General features: G+C 43.6%; 1 protein-coding gene across 5 annotated transcripts in view; it reads left to right on the top strand.

Annotated features, from left to right (window-relative positions):
- The window catches only part of KCNMB2 (potassium calcium-activated channel subfamily M regulatory beta subunit 2), a 98,857-nt gene that overhangs the window by 49,713 nt on the left and 31,997 nt on the right, over nucleotides 1–17,147 (top strand). For 2 of the 5 annotated variants that reach the window (XM_050308244.1, XM_050308243.1), the window contains exon 2: nucleotides 660–809. The exons of the other annotated variants lie outside the window; for them this stretch is intronic. In XM_050308244.1, coding sequence (XP_050164201.1) covers nucleotides 660–809 — 150 coding nt within the window. The remainder of the gene's footprint in view (nucleotides 1–659; nucleotides 810–17,147) is intronic. 5 annotated transcript variants of the gene reach the window in all.

The following is a 17,147-nucleotide window of genomic DNA, read 5'->3' as shown; positions in this document are numbered from 1 at the left end:
GAATCCCCAGGTGAAGGGTGGCCTCCACCAAACTGTGGTGCTTGACAGCACATCTACCCCCCAACCCCATATTAACCTGGTGTGGGAATGGGGAGAGAGGTTGTTAGATAACACTAAAATACAAAGAAACTGACATTAGTTTGCTCTAAACTTCCACATATTTTGACATGGTGCTTCTGAGAAATCAGTTATTCTCAGCACATATAGTCTCTGTTAGTGTCTGTTGCTGAGCACAGAGTCCAGGCACTGGGGAAACTTATGAAACAGCCATACAGATTAGCTCTCTGTCATAATCTGCTCCTGCCTTTCCCCAGGAGGGCTTCATTGCCCTGCTCAAAACCCCCTTATTTTCTAGCAGCCCCTTGTCAGGTGGGTTTTGCCTCACAGGGATACCCTGTCCTAGCCTCCATCACTGACTTCTCGCCACCCAAAAAAATGGGTAGCTAGATGCCACAGGGTACTTCCCCTGTGTCTCCAACATGGTGTCCCAAAACTGCCTAAACTCAGGACCCCAGGGCTGTGGTGGCTTGGGTCAGACAGGTTTAAGAACATGACTCAGGATCAACCCAGCACCTGTCATGCCCTGTAAGGCAAAGCTCAGTGCCAGCACAGCAGGGAGGTGTAGGATCATTCCTGACAACCTTCTCTGAATGACCCAGATTGCGTCAAGGGGCTCTGGAGGGAGCCTGCAGCCAGCACTCCTCCGATGGGAGCATAGGATTTACAACATGGGGCCCAAGAGAGACCAGGAGCACGGCAATGGGAAAGGAAAGCAGAAAGCCTCAGCATCCTTCCCGCCTTCAAAGCTGGTAAATGTTTCTTATTCCCTTTTCTCCTTTTTCTTTTAAGAGAGCTGGAGAAGTCACCCCTTCTCTGTGCTGCTTTGCATGCCAAGTGGCAGGCTGCTGGGAGATCCCAACTTTCCAGGTCCAGTGCCTTCTAGGCTACTATCCAAAATGCCAGAGGCAGCCCAGGGTACTGGAACCTTGCATGTGTCCAGAATGGCCCAACATCTCTGCCCTTAATATTTAAGGGTCACTTTCTAGATCGGTGGACCCATAGCCAGATGCTGGATGTTGTGCCAGCAGAGGGGCAGAGGTAGCAAAGGAGTCCCCTGGCTTTTGCTTGCTTGTTCAAGGCTGCAAACACAGCAGTACTGATGCTTGCAACATCCCTGCAGGTGAAGGGCAGGCAGAGGCAGCAAAATCCAATCGGCAAAGGGGTCTGCACAAACTTCCTGAAACGATGCATGGAGGGACATGGCAGAAGTCCAAAAGTCTCCCTTTGGAACACTGCAGCTCTGCAGTGCCTCTTGGGCTGAGCAATGCCTTTTGGGCCATATAATCTGGTTTAAATGCAACAAGCATCACCCCCAATGCAGGTGCAAGCCACAAGCACCATTATTCTGGACGTACAAGCCGCTTAAGGCAACACTGACTCTCTTAATGGAAGAGGCATCACAGCAGTAGCTACACCATGGACCATTAGTTTACTGCCAGGCAGATTGATCCTGGACTTTAACATGCATTTAACTAGAGGTCTAGAGCAGAGATGTTGCAGTGCAACTGTAGAAGGGCACTTTAACAGGAATAGTTTTAGTGCTGGCTGAACTGAGTGGCAAAGTCACTCCAGCTCCCACGTGGCCAGGGACTCACTTCTGCGTGCCCAGGCAGACACTCCTGGGTGGAATATTTGGTTGTTAATAAAGGTGTGAGGCAGTGCAATTTCAATAGGGGTTTCACCAGAAATGAAGCAAGGTGGAAAGTAGGGAGCTGGGCAGAAAATTATTTAGGTGTCACTTATGTAAAGCTTCTCCAGTACAGAACTGAAGGTCTGCACTTCTGATGCAACCTCACAGATTCTTGTGACCCTTGTGCTTCAGGCACACATTGATAATGTTTGCTGGGCTGGGTTCATATCAAGTTGGCTTTACTTAGCCCAGCACAGGCACATACCTGCAACTTACTGCTCAAACATCACTTCAAAGCTGCATTGTTGGGGTGTGCAGGAGGAATAACAGGCCAAATTTCTATAGCATCAGTCAGTTTAATTCCAATTTGCTCAGCAGAGCCTTGTCCATTTCTAAAGCAGGTCAGTCCACCCCTCAGTTGGTCAGCTGGTCTTGCTAATTGCTATGTGTCCAGCAGCAGTTATATTCTTCCTAATAACAGGGAGATATAAAATTGCCTTTAATTGGAGTTTTGAAAGATCCCAGTTTATCAGCAATTAGCTTCTGTACTGGGTTCATTTGAATTGAGCAGCAGAACACCATACTAGAGATGTGACAAGGTTGAAAAACTGTCCATTTTTTATTCTGCTTTAGTTCTTAACTCTACTGCCGATGTGTAAAGGCTGTTGGGGAGATCAAACATGTCTCCTGCGAGGGAAGAACAAGTGAAAAACCCTCAGAAATGGCTTAAGCTCATCTACGTCACACCCACGTGCTTACAGTTAGATTTATTCCACTTAAAACAGAAATCTGATCCCTGCTAATAACACAGTTAATTATCTCTGGGTGAAGCTGTGGGGTTTTGAGGAGCACTGGAAGTGTCAGAGTTGGGGGATCACAATGGGAAGCACCCCAGCCCTGCCAGCAGACCTGGCAGGTCTCAGCACTGTCCCTGCCTCCCAGGGACTAGCAGGTCAGCATTAGGAGGCAAAGGAAAAGAGATTTTTCCCCCTCAGCCCATCTCCAGCCCTCTCCCTTTCCACTCAGCTTGTGTTCATCCTTCTGTGTCCCCCAGCTCTGTCATCCTTGTTAGATTTCCCACCCAGGCCTTTCCCAGATACCTCCTCAGCTGTTCTTAAGCTAAAGTACTACACCTGACACTGTAAATTTACTTATTCCTACAGTTTCTTCACCTTCCTCTGCCCTGATCTCATGGCCCCCTGCCCCTCTGTGTTGCCCCCACACCAGCTCCAGAACTGTCACAAAGATGCTCATCTGAGGGATGATGTGCTTCCAGCACCTCGAAAGAACCCTTCAGCCAAGTTATTAAAACCATTTAATATCACTTCTGAGTGGTAGGGACGTTGCACTACTTAAAATAATTGCATTTCTTGCTAGTTAGAGATAAAACAGACCCTTTTTAATCATTTTTTAATCATTAAGATAAGGCCTGATGTGCATTATGAGATTATTAACGGTCCCATAAGTGAAATAACAGATACAAGACCAAAAGCTAAGTCATAAGTGTTCTCAGATGCCTGTAGATTAATCATTTTATATCTCCATAGGAGCATTTCACCAAGGCTTTCCATCACTGTACAGTCTTGAAGTCAGGACAGCTCTGTTCCCAATTACAGCTCTGCCTTGACTGTAGGAGGCAGAAGTGGGGAAGGATGGCACTTGTTTACCTCCAAATAGAAGTTATTGAAAAAACCTGAAACAGAATATGGAAATTTTGATTCCTTATTTTCTGTTTCACTCTGTTTAAAAACAGTGCCTTGGTGTGTCAGTCCTTTACCGTGATTATAAAATTCATGCTGCTTTTAAAGTGTGATTTTTTTCTTCAGTGCTTTCTTCAACGTGCACATCCACTCCTGATCTCATGGGCTCAAAATGTACTGTTGATATTTTTGGAATTGATTGCAGACTCCTGATCCACAAAAACAAGCACCACCAGCAGCAAAACAAGAGCACAGGTGCTGCTGAAATGGCAGTCACTGCTCAGAGTCTGAGTTGGCTCTTACACAGCCTGAGAGAGAAACCCACTGCTACTCCATGCACCACAGGGGCCAATTTCCCTCCATTTAGGGATTAAAGAGATGACCACATAGCAATTGTCTGACCTGTCTGTATTCCTATCAAGAGCTGTAAGTGCTCAAGAAGCAGCACAGCTTTGCCTTAATTGCATAAGCACACAGCTTGTTCAAACTCCACTCAGGCCCACACTCAAGGATTTAAAGTAGTCTTTAGAGCAGTCACAGCCTCAGATGCATTAGTCTCCTTTGCATACACATAAGGTGCTTGAAAGCTTCAGCTCCCATCCTTGCTCCTGCAGTGCAAATCCGTGACTGTTTCATTTTATGCTGGTGAATCAAAAAGATCAGCAAATTACTAATGTCAGAGTGAGCAAGATAAAAAGTTTGAGCAGAAAGGCTCTACCAGAATTCACTGTAAAAGGATCAGGTGTGTTCAATTCATCTCCTTTGTACCTTTACAACCACACTCAACCCAGAAGCAGTAGATTTCATAAGGGCACCAGTAAGCCACAGCTGGTTTGGAGCATTGCTCCCAGCCCAGTATCTGCAGGAGGGACCATCATGTCACACTCACAAGCACCCAGTCCAGACTGGACATTTTTGTTTGCACCTGATGCAAGTACCCAGCCACAGTCATAAGTCAGTCACAGCACCTACAGCTTCCACAGGCAAACTCATTATGTGAGACAAATGGGTCGCTTTTTTCCGCCATGGTTAACAGCCATGAACCTGGAGGCTGAAATTTCAGTTCATGCCAAGGAATACAATAATCAACAATAAATTCCGTCCACAAATAACCAGAGAAGTCCTGAGCTGTGCAACGGACCAAGGATGGAAAGAGGACTCATTTTTTTTCCTCAAATGTTTGTGGTCACTCTAACACCACCAAAATTGGCTCCCTCAGAATTATATTTAATAAGTTATTGCTGTAGTCTAGCCCAGAACAGCTCCAGTGATATGTCATTAGATCTGCTCTCTGGCACTACAGGCAGCCTGCTCCCACCTAAAAACACCCATTTGAGCTCATACACTTGTTCAACTAGAAGCAGGGGCTTCAGAGTTTAAGCATCAAGCCAAGACCAACTAGGTACTCAGTTTGGGCAGTTAGCACCCTTAAAGACCCTCTAGACAGTCCTGCATAAGCTGTGAAGAAGAGTTATTTATTTAGGAGAGGTAGTTAGCACGGAGAAGGAAAAGCAAGTCCCTCATCCCTGATCATAAGCATTATGAACTGGAGCTCCCTGTTGTGGGACCAAGGCCAAAATTTTGCTTCTCCAAGAACCTGGCCAAAATCCAGCCCCCAAAAGCATTGTCAATGGCATGTTGGTAGGTGTCCCGAGGAAGAAGATATTGCAGAAATATGGGCTATCATTCACTATTGCTGTCAATTTTATAGAACAAGTGTCAGCATAACACAGCCAAGGCCTCTTGCTTCTGATGCCAGCAGGAGCTCACAGCCCTGGAATAGCAGGCCAGGCACCCTCGTGCTGGGTGGGGACAGGGCCACGGCAAACAAGCCCTGCCAGAGCTCAAATCTGTCCTTTTATGTCTTCTCCAAGACTACTTTTTCTTCCTTTAACTGAAACCCATGACTATTCTTTCCCCAAGGAGATAACTTGGTGCCCACATGTGCCTTCTCCTGACTGCACCCTCATGTTTTCCCCCCAAGCTGCATCCCCATTAGGGGTGTCCACAGGAGCACTCAGGTTTAGTCTCATGCTACAAACCCACTCTCCCATCTGGTACAGGCAGCATCAATCAGCATCCCTCAGGCAAGGTTTTGTTACCAACAGTGGAATTTTCCAAATATTGACTCATTTCAGCCTAAATAATCTCATTCTGATATTACTGCCTACAAAGCTGACTCCATTTCACCTTCTACAATACTTCAAAAGTGATCTAGCTGCATCAAAGGTAACTCACATGTAATAGCAGCAGAACCAGGTCAAGTTTAGAAGAGCCCATCAGCTAAACTAAAACTCCAAGACCCCCATCTGCTCCTGTCAGACAGTGATAGGCATAAATCAATACACTCATTTCTGCACACTCCTTCCATGACCACATTCCTACAGCAGAGAGGAAAGTACATACATTCAGCCTTACTGAACTTTGATGAAGATTACAGTGAACACAAAAAGTGGCATCTCAATACAGTACAACATACACACTTTACCCCAAAAGCCTGCAGTGCAAGGAGCAGAGATACTTTAAGAAGCAACGCACACAAAAATCAGAAATACTTAGGACTACCAGACACAATACCTTGAATGCACAAAGGGCACTTTTCCACTTGTTTATAAGCATTCTTCTTCATTTCAAACAGCTCCCAATTCTTTGGTCCAACATCTCCAAAAAAAGAAAAAAAACCACTAAAACCCTGAGATACTTTTCTTCCAACTATCTCAGCAATAAGTCCCACAGAACAATCCTCAAGAAACCATCCCTGCATCTTTCCTGGGTGAACTATTTATCTGCTCTTAATCTAGCCTTGATCATGAGCAGCTGGAACCCATAAACACCCCGTTCATCTTGGGCTGATTGCTCCGAATTGCCATGATTTCCTTAACTTCAACAAATCTCTAATGACAATCGGTATCAGCTGAGGACCCAGAAACTTCTTCTGTTATTTTTTTATGAGCCCAAAGTGTTTTGGAGATATTAGATTTAAAAAATTAATGTTATTTTTCTTATTAAGCCTGAAGTCAGGGCAGTAGCTGAAGTTATAACTTGCTTTCAAGAGAAAGGATTTGCTTTGTGATACATTGATTCTACCCGTGAAATTCAGGTACAAGGTTTAGCATTGGCTTTCTTAGAACAACTTCAAGGAACAGCAAGCAGGAGGTAGAAGATGTTTTGGATGTTTCTCTGTGTGGCTCATGTTGCTAAGGATACTACCTCAGTGATGGCTCTGTGTTCACCACAGCTGGGTCACCTGGGCTTTGCTTCTCAGGGTAAGGAGTGAGTCATGGCTGGAGAGTAAATTGCACAAACTTGCTAAGGAATGCCTTTATCACATACTTCTACTCACACGTGAAAAGATAGATTATTAGCGGTAGTTAATCATAAAAACCACTATCACATTTATTTAACACTTTCACTTGTAGTAGCAAGCCCTATATTACCAATTATATCTAACCCCTCAAATAGACACAGGAAAAATAAAACCACTATTTTTTCCACATGCTTTTACAGGTCCTGGCAATTGTTAGGATATAATGTTGGGATACATCATGCCAAAAATGTCTTGATGACACAACACTTTGAATAACACTGCTTTCTAGTTCCCCTCACAAGATACAACCAAAACCTGAGTTACTCAACATTGAGTCATTTCTGAAAGTTTTACCCAAAGCAGATTTTTTGTGTATGATGCACTAGTGGCATCAGTAGGTTTCAGTTCACTGTCACAGTGATTGAAAAAGAAGAAAGGATGGTTTTTAACCTTTACCAAACCAGTTAGGTGTGTTGACGTACAGGAAGGTGTTGGTACATGAATGTGATTCCCATATGACAGTTACATACACTCTCCACTTGTAAATCATGTGGTGCCTCTACACCCTTGTGAACCTGGTCTCTGAGAAACCAACAAAGAAATACCTCCTCTTCCTTTATGTTTGTTTCAGGTTTTTCACACCTTGATTTTGTTTCTGCAAATAGCAATGAGCCTGACATAGGGCCACGTGTTTTTTGGCTATCATGAAGTCTGGATATTACAGAGGTCCCTTACAAGGCATTAGTTAATGCTAATGGGTATTGTACATCTGCACATAAGGCTCCATCTGGATAATCATCCAAATGTTTAGTTGAGCTTTCAGAGCCTCATAGGTCTTCAGCATGGCCTGAACCTCTTCTAATTGATCATGGAGTGGTATGGTGACCAGGAGTCTGAACTGGGGCTGATTCTGCTCCTTCTTGAAGTTCTGAGCCAGACAGTGGCAGCTGGTGTTTCTTACCTAGTATTTTTCTTCGGCAGCCTCATAGGTCCCTTAGTTTGAGCAATATCTGTTTAGTGTTGCCCTGGAATAGATCTGGGGTGAATCCCAGGGAGCAGGTAGCATTTCTGATAAAACAAATTGTACATCGAGCTGTACTGAGCTGCAGAAATGAGAATTCAGTGACTTGTGAGAATTCAGTCACTATGTGCCTTCCTGTAACGGAGATTTCATCCACACTTCCAGGCTTTTAGATTTTCCATCTGACACTACGAGAAGAAATTCTCTAAGTGTTAAGGGCTTAAGCAGTGGGGGTCATTTCTCATGTCTGCTACCACACAGTGCTAGGAAAGCTGGAGATGCCACGTGCCTCTTTTCTCTCCTGTTCCCTTGGCCAGGGGCTTGTTTCCTTTTCACAGGCTGTAGGAGCTCAACTGCCTATTTCTCCATCTTGCTGTCAGACAGCTTTGTAAGTGTCAGAAAAAGAAAATCCAAGGTACCTCTGGCAGTCGCCCAAACAGAGGGAGCTGCTGGTTGGCACCTGCTGGAGCCCCCAGCCAGGGACCTGGAACAGGAGCATTTTCCATGCTGGGACCTCTGGCTTCAGTCAGAGCATTTTGTGGACCTTCATGAGAAAGCCAGGCAGGTTTTATTTTGTGAATGTAGAACACCGTGAAACCATGGTGAGGGCTGAGTTCCTGCTGTGGAGCCTGAAAGCAGTCAGGGTTTTTAGGGGTTTAGGTTGCCTGGTCCTGTTTTGTTTGATTCCTCATCTCTCTGTTGTGGTAGGCAATGCAGGCTGATGGCTGCATGATGCCTTTCCTGAAGCATATGGCTGCTTTCTTTTAAACCCTTCTTATTATGGAATTTTGCAAGTGCCAATTTAATCTTTGAGGGTTCATGTTCAGCACGGTCAGACCATTTGCAGGAGCATTGCTGCTCATGCCAGAGCACCCAGCCCAGCAGGCCAGCTTGGACAGCTCACTTCGAGTGACTTTAAACAGTGTTTTTGGGGAGCACCCTTGCCTGGGCCCTTTGATGTCTGTCTGACTGTCTCCTCCAGGCAGGCTACCTTGCAGCAAGTCCTCATCATTCATTTCAAAGGAGACATGTAAGGACCAGCATAGGTTGGGCTTTTAGCACACTCTGAGCCCCCAGGCTGGGCAATCTTGCAGTATCTTCTTCCCACCTCTGCTCACCTCCCTACTCTGCATCAGGCATAAGACTGGGAGGATGCTGGGATGTTATTTAACTGGAAATCTCAACAAATGCACTGGGTTTCTTAAGATCAAAGGTCCTCCACACCCCTACAGAGGCTCTACCAAGGATGTGTTGAATTTTTCAACAAAATTTTTCAATATTTCAGAGATTCATAGGGTCCCTTTGGTTGAAAAAGAACTCTAAGATTGAGTCCAATTAATCCAGCACTGACAACTAATTAGTCCACTACTTAATCTCCCTAAAATATTTACCATATTCCCTACCGTCTTTTTTTGAAAATGTGCTTTGATTAACACCATACCTCATCTACCTTTGATTTTATAGTCCTTGCCAAGGACTTTACCCATATGCTATGTTAGGTGCTTCCATTTGGTTATATAAGCTGTCATTTCCCCAAACGTCAAAACATTACTAGACCTCTATGTAAAAGTCTCTCAAAAGTAGAAAAAATGAGTTTTAATACTGCTTCGCACTAGTTTAATGGGAGGCTTGCTTGTTTTCACCCTAAAATCATTGCTGTTTATCAGCCACACAAAGATAACAACCTTCCTATGGCTTGGATAGCAAAGCAAACTTCACTGTAAAGCTTTGCAAAGTGAGTTGTAGTACCCCCTCTTAAGTTTGGGGTATTTGGCCTCAGGATTCCAAATGATGTTCCAAATTTTCTGGTTGTCCAAAGCCTGGGAGGTGAGATCAGTTAATACCCAAAGCTACCTCTACTCCTGAGGCTGCAATAACCCAGCGTTACCTCTAAGCAGGATGTGATTCCATCTGGTGAACCTTGGCTCAGACAACTAATGAATTTATCTGTTGCTGCCAGCTGTGAAACAGCAGGATGCTTGAGACGAGTATTCACCCGCATGGGCCAGGATGTTGCTTTTTGTTTCTGCATCTAGATAAAAATTTATCAGCCTTTTGGGAAGGAAAAGGGTGCAAGGGTTAATAGTACAACAATGCCACAAGCTGCTAGGTGACCGTTCTGCCTGACATGATAGGACTCTTGTGGGAACTCTGCTTTTGTGGGATTGTCATTATTTTCTTTGACCTATCTGCAAGAGAAGGACTAATCTTATGTGTTGTTAGCCCCATAGTCTCCGATGAGAGCACGTGGAAATGGTTTATTTTAGACCCCTGCAACAACCAGAATAGAATAGCTTTGGGTGGAAAGATTCCTCAAAGCCCCTTCCAAAACTCAAACCCAAGAGTTCAAGTGAACATTTTACTTAATATCCAGTGATTACTAATTATTTATAAAAAAAGATGACTGATTTCTGAACTGTGACTTACTGAAGATTTAACAGCTTGGCATTTGAGCATCAGTGACTTTGTTTCAGTGAATTTTCCAATCCACTCCCTTAGCTAGACCTTACCTCCCAACACAGAGCTCCAGGGCAATGAAGAGTCACCAGGCAGCATATGGTGACTTTGGAAAAAGGCAGCAAAGCATCCATGTGTTGTCTGGCCACTGACTGTAGTTGTATGTGGCCCAGAACAAACCCCTCTGCATATTGCATTTTCAATACCTGCATCATGTAGCAGGCCATGGGTTGTGTCCAGGACGACCAGAAAACTGAACCCCAAACCAACCTAAACTCATTTGCAAGCTTTGTGCCTCCATATTCTACAATGTGACTTACTCTAAAGTTAATTCTATTTGTTTCCATACTGCCTTAAAAAAGCCTTTGCCTAACTATGACCTCAATCCTTCTGCTCCAGTCAGGGCTGAGAGAAGATTTTTCCTTAGGACTCCAGCACTTGTTAATTCTCTTAAAGAGATTACTCAAATCTCCTAAACAAATATCAGAATAGATTCTGGATTAAACATGGGTGCTAGAATGACCTTGCTGATAAGATCAGCATCATCAAACCTCACAAATTGAAGCGGGAAGCCCTGGATGTAATTTTGACTCACAGCTACTATCGTGGTAAGTTATCGGACTGCTCTGCATCTCTCTTCCCCTATCTCTAATACTCTTGCAATGTTCCTTGAGAACCAATACAAGAAGTGTCAGATCTTCCAGATTTTTGTAGGAAAAACAATATACTGAGAGAGTCACTGGGGCACAACCCACTGTTTTCTTTTAGTAATGCTTGTTGCTTTTTCCGTTTCATGTATTGGAGTTGTCTGGTTCATTTTGGTGTCAGTACAAGGCTGATTACACAGCATCCCAACTCCTCTGTTAATCCAAGTGCTGTTGATCAGAAGTGGGTTCAGCTTGGTGCATTTGGTAGGGTGCTCTAGTACAGGTGTTAATTGGTGCACCTTGGGGTCCACCAGGGACCATCTCCTTTGCCTGCCACCTTTGGGTGATTCCCTCCCCCATGCAGCAAATACCCGGAGTTATTTATGCCCTGTGTCTGCCTGTGCAGTTTCCTTTGTGTCTCCCTTGGGTTTCACAACTGCAAAGACAGTTGTGGATTTTGGCAGTTTAACAGACAAGTTCTTAAGAACTGGGACTGGGGCGATGAGGTTTGTGTTAAGTATTTTTGTCATTGTGTTGTGGCCAGGAACGAATCACAGAAATTTAACCAGAAATCTGTGATTAGCATTTCACAAAAGAGAGGACATTAAGTAAAAATTCCATCACTTTTAATCTACATCTCTTCTGTTGTTGTTCTGTTATGGTTCTTCTATAACTCCATCAGATTTCCTTGCAAAATCTCTAATGTCTGTAATGGGAATTTAAAATCCAATAAGAATTCAGAGGCTATCTTAAAAAAAAAATAAATTCCTTGGAGACCAAAGTCCATCACGGCTGAAGCCCTTAGGTTTACTTTCAAATCTCTTTACCCAATTTTCAGTTTAATTTACTCATTTGCTAATCCTAATTTTCCAGTACTGTGCTTACAATATCTAACTAAATATCACTCATGTGGAAACACATTAAAATTCTACCACTGGAGAGTTCTAGGCTGGAACTTATGGCCTCCGAATGCTTGTCATTTTGCTTCTCAACTGTCAACATGTAGTGGTGGGTCTGCCTTTCTCTGCTCAAAAGTGTGTTAGCTGCATTCCCTGTTCCCTTCCTGAGCACTCCAGTGCTCCATTTCACTGGCACTATTGTCCCTTATGGCAGAAGTATCCCACTCACCCTAAACTTCACTGATGCAGAAGTATAATCTTTTCCAAAAGATTTCTTTATGTGCTATTAAAGAGGTTTCCTTTGTTCTTAAGTAATTTAATGTGTTTTTATTTAGAATGATGGCACTGTGATGTGTTGCACCTCGAAATAGCAAACAGTTGTGTTGTGTCAAAATATTGGGAACAGCGCGATCCGTGCACAGCAATCAGAACTGAGAAACTGGGAAACACCCTTGACTTCTGACAAAAAGGAAGAGCAGTCTGATTTTGTGCAAGAGCTGCCATTTGAACAGCCAGATCCAAAGGCTACATTTCCACTGCATGGCCCCTGGTTCCCCCACCCCAGATGGAGCGGGGCTGGGACTCGCTTCTGCACAAGAGCACATTCAGGTGTGGCACAGTGGATCTGCCCCTGTGTGATCCCAGCTGGGCTTCCAGGGATAAAAGAGTCCATAAGGACCCCAAGCTGAGGCTGAAAGTGCATCTCCGGATGAGGCAGCTGAGAGTCGCTTTGTGCTCAGTAGTGCTGGCTCCCTTCCCTCCCCAGCTGCCTCCTTCACTCCCTCCAGGGGGTTAGCTTTCTGTGAGCTAATTTAAGGAGAAAAGCCTTTTTAATCCGGCATTTTACAGACTCAGAGTATGTATATTTTTATATTTTGAATAAAATATGAATATTAAGGTCTTTAGGCAGGGACTTTGTCTTCCAAGATCTCTTCAAAGCCCTTAGCATGCTGCTGGTATTACAGGTGTAAATACTACAAATAATATAATACAGTTTGGATCCCAGAGATCTGTTTCATTGGGAATGGGCTCACAAAGTGTATCTTTATGTTGGACAGGAAAGGCTCAGGTATGAAGAGGGCTTTCCCAGAAGTTAGTGCTGAGCTTTGGCCTGGAAGAGCTTGCAGTCAAGGACCTGTTTTGATTTAGAGTTCCTCATAGCCCATGAGGCTCTTCTTGCTTTGGTTTCACCAGTAAAAATGGGACAACTTGCCTAAGGGACAAAAGTACAGTTTAGCATACAGAGCACTCATATGAGAAGTGGATGAGAGCTGGTTAACCCTGCCAGATAACAGCATGTAGTAGTTCAAGGCAGAAAGGGAGAATGAGTTCCCAAAGCAGCTGAAGGCAAAGAGGGAAAAAGGACTTAAGAAAGAAAAACCCCTGTAGAAAAGAATGTATTATTAACTGAAAAAGTAATTTAACAGAATAGTAATGTTCTCATACCACTGAGCAAATCTAATACCAACTCTGCAAATTTAATAAGATCACTGCAAAGGCAGGGAAGTTCAATCTGAAGTGCACTCTTTTGAGGCTGAGGCCAGTGTCCATTATCTACAATAGAAATACTTCATCAGCTTCAACACAAGCCAGATCAGGCATCTGCTGGATTTGGATTGTCAGTGGCTGTTGTTGTCTCTACAGAATATTCCACTCAAACTCACCATGGCGATGGAAGTAACATCTAATTTCCACAACAATACAAGCAAATTCTCAATATAGAATCATAGAATCATTTAGATTGGAAAAGACTTTTAAGATCATCAAGTCCAAGTATTAACCCAGCATTGCCAAGTCCACCACTAAACCATGTCCCTACATGACACATGTGTCTTGATCTACATGATCTTTTAAATCCCTCCAAGGATGATGACTCAACCACTTCCCTGGGCAGCCTGTTCCAGGGCTTGAAAACCACTTTGTTGCAGAGTTTTTTTTCCAATATCCATTCTAAACCTCCCCTAGCACAGTTTGAAGCCGTTTCCTCTTGGCCTCTTGCTTGTTACTTGGGATAGAATACCTGGCCACAACCTCCTTTCAGGTAGTTGTAGAGAGCAATAACTTCACTCCTGAGCCTCCTTTTCTCCACGCTAAACACTCCTTAGTTCCCTCAGCTGCTCCTCAACAAACTTGAGCTCCAGATCCTTCCCCAGTTCTGTTGTTTTTCTATGGACACATGTAGTGAGGGGCCCAAAACTGAGCAAAGAACTTGAGGTGTGGCTTCACCAGTGCTGATATGAGGGAAGAATTCCTTCCCTAGCCGTGCTGGCTTCTCTATTGGTGATACAAGCCAGGATACTGCTGGCATTTTTGGCCACCTGGGCACACTCTGGCTCGTGTTCAGCCAGTTGTCAAACAGTACCCCCAGTCCTTTCCTGCTGGGCAGCTTTCCATGCTATAATCCATGCGGAATTCTGCAGGCTGTGATGTACATGGAAAAGTCTGGCCACGCAATGGTATTTCATACAACACAACTGCTGTGCACCCAGCTACCTTGGTTTATCACTTTTTGCAGGTCTCAGCAATGTCTCCCAGTTGAGTGTTCCATTAACTTTTTCACCTCTTATTTCTTAAAAAAGCCCAGAAGTAATCTTAATCCCCCTTATCTGGCTGTACTATTATCTTGCTGCATTCCTGGTGCCTTCACACAAGGATTTTGTGGAGCTATGTTTTTTCATTTAGCCCCAAATCAGCTCGGAGGAAGACAGGGCAAAGAGGTCTCTACTTGAACAAGCTAGAAATAGAAATTAGTCTTAATTTTGTGCCTGATTTTAATTCAGATCAGATTAGTGTAGGGTTTGTTTTACTGTAGTTTAAGAGAAGGGAACATTTCTCGTGTGAGATGGGAGATTGATTCCTATGAGATTCTCCCTTCAGATTAGTCTCTTGGAGGAGTCTAGGTTGATCCACATGCTCTGGCCTGCTGGGACCAGCAATTAACCCAACCCTGTCAACTCTGGAAAGAATATCACTGTAAAATCAGTAATGTCCTTTCCCTTGAGGAACTGAGGGTGCTTGTAGTGAGAAAAGGAGGTGTAAGATGGGCAACTGTTTAAATACAAATGACCAGGAAGAAAAGGTACAAAATCCACTTCCTTTAGCATGGGATTGAAGTAATTTTGTGGATCATGCATTTGTAATAGTTTGCTGTAATAATAAATTCAGTACAGCAGCTTTCAAGTTTGAAGCAAGTCTCTTTAGTCTGTTCCTTCAGAAAGTGCAGTCCAAAAGCTATTGATCTATTTGTACAGATAAGCACCCCACAGAGTTATCAGAATCAATGCAAATGCTCAGGCAAAGATTCAATACAAATAACAATAAATAAGTACAGACACAGGAAATAGGAATGTACAGTTTAAAACTAATTGAAATGCTGACCCAAATAGCTGTTTGTGTGCATTTCTGCAAAGGCAATTCCAGGAAAGGGAAAGAAGATGCAAAAAGTAAGTGATAATTTCAGAGGTTACAGACAAGAAAAGAGACAAGCAACATCCAGCTCAAAGGAGATGGGCAAGGGATGCGGAGTGGTGGAAGCACCACTGGATTTTATTCAATTGTTTTATACGTATATGAATTTTAAAAGACTTTGTACAAAACAAGGTCTGAGCACTGTTAATGAAATCTACCTAGGGGAGAGTAAAGGAGTAGCATGGGTACCTGCATACATGTTTTCCATAGCTGGACAACCTAATTTTGCACCCATGTTCTTCTTTTGAGGTCTAGAGAAGTTTTGACATGAACTCTGTTTGTGTTTTGCTGAGCCATTTTAATCTGCTTGGGTTGTCTCTGAAGCTGCCATGAGATGAGGTCAGATGGGGTAGGGTGTGCCTGGGTCAGCCACCACCACCAGTCTTTCAAAGTACACATCATCTAGTTCATCAGTTCAGGATTTTAGATGATGACTGTATGGTAGATTCTGGGCCATGCCTATTATCCAATGAAATCTTGAAATTATTATTTCAAATCTTCTTCAAGGCCTGGTGAAGTCCAGGAGCCCCAGCTGCTCCATGCTGGGTACAGAAAGAGTAAAGAAAGGCCATTTCCAGAACTGGATAATTCACAACATGCTCTAGGTTTCATTTCAGGTGTGGCCCAGACAAAAAATATTAAAGGTAGGTTCAGGCCAACTGTTGCCTCACCCAGTTCAGTGCATTACATCTTATCCTACAAAGTATATCCCAGTTGTGAACAGCCATGTTTTATTTTGGCTTTAAGTTGGCCTCCCAGGCTAAACCATTCTTTTTCAGCTGGTAATTACTGTAATTTTTTGCAAGCTCCTAACACTAAAGTGGATGAGATGAAATTGTACGTCTTGTGACTTCTCCCCAGAAAACCAGGCTGTGAGAAACTACAGAGTGGGAAGAGGCAGAAAACACTAGACAAATGGGAAAGGAGAAGTAGATTGGGAGCAACCTTGCATTGCAAAGCACAATATTTAAAGAAACAGAGAAACATAAATAAATTGTAGAAGTTCTTGGCAAAAGACCCAGTGAAAGTGACAATGGGAGATGGTTTGGAACAGAGGTTAGACCAGGTCTTAAACCTGCCAACCACAGGATACCAGGAGGGTCTACGAGGTCCCACAGGCTGGTCACAGACCTCCTTGCAGCTTCATGCAGGTCCACCCATACCTGCTGTTCCTCACGTCCGTCCCCAAGCACCCATCAGGAGATGCTCAGCACTGAATGGGCTGGACCTGGGCTTTCACCTGGCACCACTGCTCCTCAAATACTTTCCAGGTGGGAGAAGCAGAGGGCCAGTCACAGACTGATGTAATTCAGCTCCACAGAGATCACACCAGACATCAGGATGAGGCTAGAGGACTGTAGAACACAATGTTGGGGGTGGGGAACACCACTGAGTCTCATATAGAGTCCAAAGGACACTTAGGGGAAGATAGAAAGAGAGAGGCTAAAGGTTTAAAAAGCATTTTGATAAAAAAAGCAAGATATTGTCAAAAAGTCAACCAGAAGCTAAGATTTGGCCAGATCTGCTCTTATTTAACCTTCAGCATGGGATCAGGTCTCAATCTTTCTATTCTTGGTAACAGCTGATGAACGCAGTGTAACAAGGTATTAATAAACATCTGCCCAGATTTTAGATTAATATGGAGAAGAATTAATGGAGGTCTTAGCACGTTCATATTTTCTAATTATGGCAGATGACTTTATTTATAGAAATAATAGAGAGAATGGAAATTGTCACTGACACCATGTCAATATACGTAATGAAATCCAATCATTTAATTGCATTACATTTGGCTAAGGAGTCACATCAATAAGGGGCCCTCCTTGGGGCAGGTCAGTGGTCGGTATGTACTTCATGTTAGAAAGCTATTAAGATTAACGTTTTTTCAATGAATCATGGGGAAGATAAGTCATCTCTGACACACCTATTCCTGTGCCTCAGACCTTGAGAGGGACAGG

Source organism: Myiozetetes cayanensis, unplaced genomic scaffold (assembly GCF_022539395.1).
Source record: "Myiozetetes cayanensis isolate MyiCay16 unplaced genomic scaffold, myiCay2020 scf13, whole genome shotgun sequence".
NCBI classification, from domain to species: domain Eukaryota; kingdom Metazoa; phylum Chordata; class Aves; order Passeriformes; family Tyrannidae; genus Myiozetetes; species Myiozetetes cayanensis.
This window is presented reverse-complemented; position numbering and strand designations above follow the sequence as displayed.